The sequence below is a fragment of the Cotesia glomerata genome, linkage group LG6, assembly GCF_020080835.1.
Source record: "Cotesia glomerata isolate CgM1 linkage group LG6, MPM_Cglom_v2.3, whole genome shotgun sequence".
Taxonomy (NCBI): Eukaryota; Metazoa; Arthropoda; class Insecta; order Hymenoptera; family Braconidae; genus Cotesia; species Cotesia glomerata.
In genome coordinates, this window is record NC_058163.1 from 27,067,255 (window position 1) to 27,076,320 (window position 9,066).

General features: G+C 29.4%; 2 protein-coding genes and 1 pseudogene across 2 annotated transcripts; all 3 read right to left on the minus strand.

The window, feature by feature from the left end:
• Positions 1 to 233: 233 nt before the first annotated feature.
• LOC123267082 lies at positions 234 to 2,353 on the minus strand (annotated as a pseudogene).
• Positions 2,354 to 2,533: 180 nt separating this feature from the next.
• Positions 2,534 to 4,931, minus strand: LOC123267078. Its single transcript, XM_044731571.1, has 4 exons — positions 3,811 to 4,931; positions 2,866 to 2,937; positions 2,690 to 2,779; positions 2,534 to 2,625 (listed from the first exon to the last, which is right to left on the minus strand). Exons 1-4 carry the CDS (start codon positions 4,825 to 4,827, stop codon positions 2,572 to 2,574), a joined length of 1,233 nt encoding a protein of 410 aa, XP_044587506.1. The 5' UTR covers positions 4,828 to 4,931; the 3' UTR covers positions 2,534 to 2,571.
• A 250-nt stretch (positions 4,932 to 5,181) lies between these two features.
• Positions 5,182 to 7,010, minus strand: LOC123267035. The gene is made up of 4 exons (XM_044731519.1): positions 5,844 to 7,010; positions 5,557 to 5,628; positions 5,405 to 5,494; positions 5,182 to 5,345 (listed from the first exon to the last, which is right to left on the minus strand). Exons 1-4 carry the CDS (start codon positions 6,846 to 6,848, stop codon positions 5,292 to 5,294), a joined length of 1,221 nt encoding a protein of 406 aa, XP_044587454.1. The 5' UTR covers positions 6,849 to 7,010; the 3' UTR covers positions 5,182 to 5,291.
• Positions 7,011 to 9,066: the final 2,056 nt, after the last annotated feature.

The window sequence follows — 9,066 nt, forward strand, 5'->3', positions numbered from 1 at the left end:
TACAATGAAAATTAGTTTATAAATTGAGTGGCTTAAAAAAAGTCTACTATTTGATCACATAATTCACACAATTAATATCACCGCGTTATCCTAATATAAAATTGAGATGAAATGTATGTGGCATCAAACTATTCGTAACGTGATTGGTCGAATATATCATAAGCATGAAAATATATGCAAATGCTACAGTCAGGCGCGCGCTTGCGCGCGCAAATTCAAATTCTAGTCTTCTACTAAAAAGTTGATGGCCAGATGTCGTATCGTTTTACGCCACTTATGTGACTATTTTATTCGGTTGTTGATTGGTTGACTGAGATAGTGGCGGGATTTTTGAAAGAATGAAGGCGAGCGTGTTACGCCTAGTTATAATGAATAGTTATTAAATTGTTAATTATGAAACTGGACAAGAATAATTAGGTAAGTAACCGTGGTTCCAAAAATCTAGAAAAAAAAAATTGATTAAAATAATTCCTAATATATTATAGGATTATTACCGTTTGGAGAAGGAATCCATTGAGTGTAATCACCCCATAAGCAGTAAAATTTACATTTCTATGTGATATGTCCCGTAAAAAGTCCAATACCTTGAATAAAACATATCAATATCACTGTGAAAATTTCTTATTAATTTTTACTTCGTATGCTAATCGCTTTTTACTATTTTAAAATTGATTCTATGTTAATTCAAAAAATTTTAAACAACTTACTACTTCTTTGGTAGTTGAATTCATTGAACATCTATGAAGGAGCAAGCAAATATGGTGTGGAGTTTTTGAAAACTGAAAAAATTTTGGAAAGTTGAAAAGTGGACGGCTTATTCCGCACATTCAATTTTTAATAAAAGTTTTCATGCATCTGAAGTTTTAAATTACACACTTTTGTGAAAAATTTTTTCTGTCATTTTGTTCTCTGTTTTCCTTTTTAATACAGTAAAAAATTAAAAAATATGACATCGACCTTTATTAAGAAATTTCTATATAATAAAATTTTCGAATAAATATTGAAACATACTTCTCGTGTAATCTTGATGATGTGTAAGGTGAAAACCACCAAATCGAAGGCTACTAATGAAAACCATGCGCCTATAGCCCAGTAAGTCATCGCCAAACCCGGCTCTTTTTGGAACAGTAGTGACACAATCCCATAATACACATTAAATGTTGTTGTTGTAATAAAATAAATAATAATTAACAGCACTGGAATCGCATATAAATCCGCTACCTGGTCACAAATGTCACATAATTGCATGGTCGCATGATTTACACAAACAATATCCTTAATAGCGAACTCTCGAAGCGGAATTGTTGAAGAAAGTGCTGCTCGATAATAATCTTCTATACTTATACTACAAAGTTGAAGAATGATGGCATTTATGCGTTTGAATAATTGAAGAATTACATTCAGGATAATTAAATATTGCATCAAAATCCAACTGCTTGTGAAAAACGGCACAAACCATAAAATTCCTGAAAATACGTCGTTGATGAAGAATCCAGTGACAAAAAGAAAGAAGCACAGGAAAAAATGTACTACGAAGATAATTAACAAATAACAGTCATTTTCGAAGATGTGTCGATTACAATTTTTCAAATTTTTGTAAATATTGTACAAATTGTTAGAGTTATTTACAAAATTCCGTTGCTGTCAAATATAATTCAGCCAAACAACAATAAGATGGAAAACTCCAAAGGACATTAAAGAAACTTCAATTTTAGCCACTAAATTTGATTCCACGTACTTTTCTTCCCATAGTCCCAACTTTATTATCGTTCCGCAGAATGTTGGTGAAACTATTATCAGCAAAATGTTGTACAAGTATCCATACTTCGTTATTTCAAGCAAATTTTTTTGATTATTATCCTGATTTTCATCTTTCAATATTGTTTCTACATTAAATTTCCATGGAAATAATCCGAGCACTTTAAAGACCAATAATGAACCGTAAATTAAAATACGTTCACACGTTAATTTAAAATAACTCTTCTGATTATTTGCTGGTGGACAGAACAGTTTGTTTTGCATTTTGCACGATTGTTTTCCGATTAAAAATATTGTTTAGTCTTTCTGAGAGAAACAATATACATTCTATTCTATGCAATGTATATAGATTATTCAAATTAATATTTTATTAATTTCATTACGTATTTAACGTGCGGTTAAAGTTTTATTTGTAATAAAATCTAGAGAGCGATATTTATAAAAACATTCTCATTTATAAAACGTTTTTACTGCACTTTACACAATAATGTTCGTTAACTAGAAGATATATCATTAAAGTTACATTTCTAAATGTCTAACCAGAAGATTGTATCTTTTAATTACCATATGAGATATTAATATTTAATGTGTTGCATTTGTTAAGCTTGAATAATTGAAAAATCGATTCTTTCGAGGTTTTATTGCTGTTCATATAGTATTATAGTGTTAAAATCATTATTATAAGAATAAGAATTGATACATTATATGGTAGTAGTTATTGAAAAACTAGTAATTAATGTTATTGGATTGAATGAAAAAAATTAAATTCCAAATTCACAGCACAGCCTCAATAAAATATTAATTATTTAATTGTTAATTACGATACTGGAGAAGAATAATTAGATAAGTTATTATGGTTCCAATAATCTAGATAAAAAATAATAAATTATTAACATGATTCCTAATGACTTGATCGGATTATTATTATTACCGTTTGTAGAAGAAATCCATCGAGTGTGATTACCCCATAAGCAGTAAAATTTAAATTTCTGTATGATATATCACGCAATAAATCAAATAGCTATAATAGAATATGAGGTTTTTATGTAAAGTTTAAACATTTTTAATTGTTTTTACGCTAATTCAAAAAACATTAAACAAACTTACCGCTTCTTTAATAGTTAAATTCATTGAACATCGATGAAGGAGCAAACAAATGTGGTGTGGAATTTTCGAAAGCTGAAAAATGTTTAGAAAATTAACAAGCCCACGAATCATAACACGCATTTAATTTTTCAAAGAAGTTAATGTTTTTTTCCAAGTTTTAGGCTTAACTAAATAAATATTATTTAGTAATTATAGAATTAATTTTTTTCGACTTATACATATGTATACACTGAAATAAATTTTTTTTTTCAAATACCCGTTAAATTCACTGTAATCGTGAGACATAATGCGGCCCTTTTATTTATTACCATTTTTTAAATAAAAATTACCGATTACCGTGAATTTAACGGTAATTTTTAAAGAAAATTTCTTTCAGTGCACAGTAAAAAATTTTACGTTATTGCGTCAAAAAATTTGGTGTTAAAAATTTTTATGTTAAATATTTAACACATTTTTATGTTAATTTAACACAATAAATGTTAAATCAACACAAAAATTTTTAACACTAAGTTTTTTGACGCAATGACGCAAAATTTTTCACTGTGTGTAACCTTATTAATAAATAGTTACCGACTTTTTTTAGTAGAATAGCCATAATTTATAGCTAAATTTGTCATTAAAGACAAATTTGGGAACTTTGGAAATAAAGGATAAAAGGGGGGGGGGAGGGGGGACCTTACTCAGTAGGAATTTTTCGGTAACCGAAAAAATAGTTCGGACTGCCCAGACCGGGACTCGAACCTGGATCGTTTGGTTACGCGCCAAAGGCTCTACCACTTAAGCTATCCAAGATATTGTCCGTAACTACCATTCAGTCACCTAATAAGACCGACCGAGTAATAAAGAATACGAGTAACAATAGAAAACTTCAATTTTTCACATTGTGATTCGTGTGATATGTGATAATAAAAAAAAAAAAATTATCAAATGACTATTTAGACATACTTTTCGAGTGATCCTCGTGACGTTTGAAGTAAAAACGACAACATTAAAGACTATTATCAAAATCCATGTAGTGATATCCAAGCCAAACATCGGGAACTCTAATTTATTGAAGAAAAGTTCTACAATCGTAACATATAAAGCGAATGTTGTTGAAGTAATGAAATAAATAATAATCATCAATGTCGGAATCGCATAAAAATCCCTTATTTGATCAAAAATTTCACATAGTTGCATGATTGAAAAGTTTATGCAATTAATGTCCTTAATATCAGACTCTTTTAGTAAAACTTTTAAATTGATTGTCTGGTAAAAATTTTCTTCATTTATATCATTTATACCACCGAGGTCAAGAATTTTGGCATCAATGCTTTCGAATAGTTGAAAAATAATATTCAACAGAAGTGTGCACTCGATCAAGACCCAACTGCCTATGATAAGCGGCGTAATCCACAGAGATGCTATATGAATTCCACAAAATGAAATATGAAAGCCAGATTGACAACCACATAAAAAAAAATTTATCAAAGGAATGATGTACAACCGACATTCACTTTTGCAGGTGTATCTATTACAACCCATTAGATTGTTATCAATACGCCACAGCCCGTTAACGATATTCACAATCTTTTTCTGCTGCATGACATAATTTAACCAGATGCCAACAATAACCAAAATTCCATAATACTGCAAATATATTTGGACTGTTCTTACCAGATTTGAATTCCTTTTCTCGTCCTTTCCCTCCGCCAATATTATTTCCATTGCAAGGTATGCAGGTAAAATTATTATCAGTAAAATATTGTACAATGATCCATATTTTGACACTTTCGCGAGGCTTTCTTGATTACCGTTCTGATTTGGAGCTCCTAATATTTTAGATGTATTAATTTTCCAAGGTGATAATCCGAGCACTTTGAAAACAAATAATAAACTGTAAAATGCAATATGCTTACATAATAAATTAAAGCTGATTTTTTTGTGAGAATTTTCACGTTTGTAAAATATCCTTTGCTGCATTTCGAACAACTGCAGTTGTTAGCTAAAAATTGCCTATTTGAATTCTCGAGCGAGATTGTATCTTTTAATTGATATACATTACTTTTCAATTTTTTATCTATCGTATGCTTTTAGCGTAAAAGTTGTGATGGATAATTTTAAAATCGATTGATTTAGACTTTATAAAAATATTAGCTGCAGTATAAATGTTTTTGATTCAGAACATAGTTATGGGAACCGTTATTATTTTTAACGAAGTCGATTTTGAATCAATGAAATTTGGAAAACAGAATATTGAAGAATATATTTAACCTTTGTGTTATATATATTGTAACTTATAAAAATACAATAATATAACTAATTCTAAACAATATTCTAAAAATCACTAAATGTCATTATACAAATATGAGCTTATAAATTAGAGAACAAAAAAAGTAACTCCAAGTTTACAGCACAGTGTTAATAAATAAGCGATGATTTTGAAGTTAATTACGAAACTGGACAAGTATAATTAAGTAAGTAACCATGGTTCCAAAAATCTAGAAAAAAAATTGATTAAAATAGCTCCTAATATATTATAGGATTATTAATTTATTACCATTTGCAAAAGAGTTCCATTAATTGTGATTATCCCATAAGTTGTGAAATTTACATCTCGGTTTGATGTATCACGCAAAAAGTCTAGTAGCTGCAATAAAAAAGAAATACACATAATCATATTTTTCTGTATTGATTAAAAAAATAACTTACTGCTTCTTTGGTTGTTGAATTCATGGCGCATCGATTTAGAAGCAATGAAATGTAGTGTGGAATTTTTGAAAACTGAAAAAAGTTTGTAAAATTATAAGTACACGACCTATAACGCGATTATTTTATAAAAGTTAATACAAATGATCGTGATTCAATGAATCAATTAGAATTATAATATTTGGAAGAAAATTTTATGAAAATGAAGCCTTCTCTGATACTGTAAATCATAAATGATATAAAACATTAATATCTTAAAATAAATTCCTTCAAATAATATCCAAACATACTTCTCGTGTGATCCTGGTGATATTTGAAGTGAAAACAATAAGATTAAAAGCTATTGTCAAACACAATAGGCCAACATAAAAGTAAAGTTTGAATAATTCGGATTCATCTAACAAAAATAGAGAGACAATCAGATAATATACATCGAATATTACTCTTGTAATTGTATAAACAATAATCATCAGTAGAGGAATCGCATAAAAGTCCGCAATCTGATCACAAATCTCACATAATTGCATAACCGCATATTTTACAAAATTGATATCCTTGATAGAAAATTCTCGAAGTAAAACTTTTGACCGGAGAACAGTTCGATAGTAATTTTCTACATCAATATCTCCAAGTTCGAGAATTTTCGTGCTCATACATTTTAACAGCTGAAAAATGATATTCAGCAGAAGTGTATACTGCATCAAAACCCAACTGCTTATTATTAACGGAGTATCCCATATAGATGTTATATAAATTCCAGACTTTATCATATCAACGATAACCAAACTCCCACACAGGAAGAAATTTACTAGGGGGAAAACATACAAACAATAGTCACTTTTGAAAGTGTATCTATTACAAATCATCAAGTTGTAATAAATGCTGTACAACTTGTTCACGATATTTACGATTTTCTTCTGCTGCAAGATATAATTCAGCCAGATAATAACAATGAGCAAAGTTCCATAAATCATAAGACATAAGTCAATTTTATCGACTAAATCTGAATCTATATAATCTTCCTTCCACAATTCCAACTCTGTTATCGTTGCACAATATGCAGATGAAATTATTATAAGTAAAATATTGTATACAGATCCATAGTTTGATGACTCAAATAGGTTTTCTTGATTATCCTTATTTTTATCTGTTATTTTGTAGTCACTAACTTTCCATGGAGATAATCCAAGCACTTTGAAAACAAATAATAAACCGTGAATTGCCGTACGTCTGATGAGTAAATGGATAATATATTGATGAGTATTTTCGCGTTTAGACATCATGTTATGCTGCATTTTTCACGATTATATTTTCCTACTAAAACTGATATTTTTTAGACTTTCTGTTTTAGCTATTAAAATTAATATTTCATGAATTTGAATACGTGTTTAACGTGTAATTGAAGTTTTATATGGAATAACATCTAAAAAGTTAAATTTATGAAAACATTCTCGTTTATAAAACGTTTTCCACTGCACTTTAAACAATTATGCTAATTAACTAGAAGCTATATCATTAAAGCTACATTTCTGAATGTCGGATTGGAAGATAGTATCTTTTGAATAACATATATGATGTTAATATTTAATGTACTGCATGTGATGTACAGTTAGATTTGAATATTTAAAAATCGATTCTTTCTAGTAATCATTGCTATAACATTAATTGACGGAACATTATGTGTAAAGTACAAATACTGATGTGAGAAATTATCTTGATTCGAGAGAAAAACTCTTAAACCAATAAATTAAACTATGCACACCTTAGTACTTGGTGCAAAACACTGCCGTGTCTTTGGTTAAAAAGAATCGCTAATCCTGAAGACAAACTTATTAAATTATTGTATTGTCATCGGTGGTTGATAATTGTTCAACTTTTTAATTTAATCTGACGTTTTGAAGTAGCCCAAATTCGAGTTCAAAGATTTCGTTGCATACGTAGATACCGTTGAAGCTAATTGAAGTGTGTTACAAATTAAAACCTACTTATCCTTGTATTTAATTGTGATCAATACTTTATTTTATTGTGATCAATACTTTGAATATTTTTTACTAGTATTATCCATAACATAATTTCTTCTTTTTGAGCAAATGTATAACCAAGTCGTGGTTCAAGTTACCATTAATAACTTTGTGATCGTAAAATAATCCTTATCTACAACTCATAACTCAACTATGAAAGTTCCGCTATTATCTACTGCGTAAAAACTATCCTCTCCCTATCCTTTACAATCATCGCGCACTTCCTACATAAACAGTTAGCGCGTCATAAAATCTCGACAAATATCCCACATGTTTATTTAAAAACCCTAAGCCTAATCGCAACAAATGACTTGCAAATGTAAAAGCTTCAAAATAAGACTCCTACCCACGCGGCAGAAATTCATTTGAATGTTATGAGAAGTTACAAATGTATAAATTTTTTGATCTGATAGTCATGGAACGTTTTTAAAAGAACCTGAAGATAAATTTAATATTAAACTAAAAGCGACACATATTTCACCGGAGTTTAGTTACACAGGGAATACTAAAAAGCTAAAAGCTAGATGTCCACAAAGTTAAATTGACGAGGACATCCCTCATTGCCCACGGCCCACGGCTCATGGCTTTTTCTTCCTATCATCGTCTTTATCATCTTCTCTTTCCATTTGCCTTCTATTCAGGTAGACCAGTAGTACAGTGGCTTAAGCTTCGTACCACACCAACTCACCTTCTTTTTTCCTTTTTAACCCAGAGAATTCTACACCAGTCGATCGGGTGTTCTATCCTCCCCATTTTCCTTTACAACCTTGGCCTGTATCCCGAGGAGACAGCTCAACCGGGTCGCGTAACCCGCTTTCCTTTGAAATAATTTCAATCGGGCACCAAGATCAAAGTTACAATTTATTGAGCCTCATTATCTGTCCAAAAATTTATATCAGATAAATCAGACTCCTAAATTACTATCATTACCATTACTATCAGTAAAGTCGATAAAGAATAAAAAGAAAATAAAAATATCTAAAGAATTATTTTTCATTGCATGTTTCATTGATTTTATATTATATTAATTCACATTTTCAAAATAATAAACTCACTTTTGCTTATACTACTACATTTTTTAATTTTATATCAATTTATTTTGATTGTACATAATTTTATTTTTATTATATACTTTCATTTTATTCAAACTCAAAAATTATAAAAAAATTGTTGGAATATGCGTCATTATTTAAACCCCAGAGTTCAAAATTAATCCATGGTAACGAATACTATTTCAAGGAACGAATATTTATATGATAAAAGATGTTTATATGATATAGGATATTTTTTTATATGCTTATAGAAATAAGTATAGTTATAAGTTTTATTATTATTATTCTAACTTAATAGCTAACTGAATAGTAATTACGAATAGGTCTCGGATAGTTTAACTGGTAGAGCATTTGGCGCGTAACCAAAAGATCCAGGTTCGAGTCCTGGTCTGGGCTGTCCGAATTATTTTTTCAGTTACTGAAAAAAGTTACACAGAGTA

Excerpts from the sequence above, each read along its gene's own strand:
- LOC123267035 (XM_044731519.1), bottom strand. The coding sequence starts at position 6,848 with ATGCAGCATAACATGATGTCTAAACGCGAAAATACTCATCAATATATT. Across the intron at positions 5,629-5,843 it reads TCACCAGGATCACACGAGAA|TTTTCAAAAATTCCACACTA; the intron begins GTATGTTTGGAT and ends AACTTTTTTCAG. Across the intron at positions 5,346-5,404 it reads ATGGAACTCTTTTGCAAATG|ATTTTTGGAACCATGGTTAC; the intron begins GTAATAAATTAA and ends TTTTTTTTCTAG.
- LOC123267078 (XM_044731571.1), bottom strand. The coding sequence starts at position 4,827 with ATGCAGCAAAGGATATTTTACAAACGTGAAAATTCTCACAAAAAAATC. Across the intron at positions 2,938-3,810 it reads TCACGAGGATCACTCGAAAA|CTTTCGAAAATTCCACACCA; the intron begins GTATGTCTAAAT and ends AACATTTTTCAG. Across the intron at positions 2,626-2,689 it reads ATGGATTTCTTCTACAAACG|ATTATTGGAACCATAATAAC; the intron begins GTAATAATAATA and ends TTTTTTATCTAG.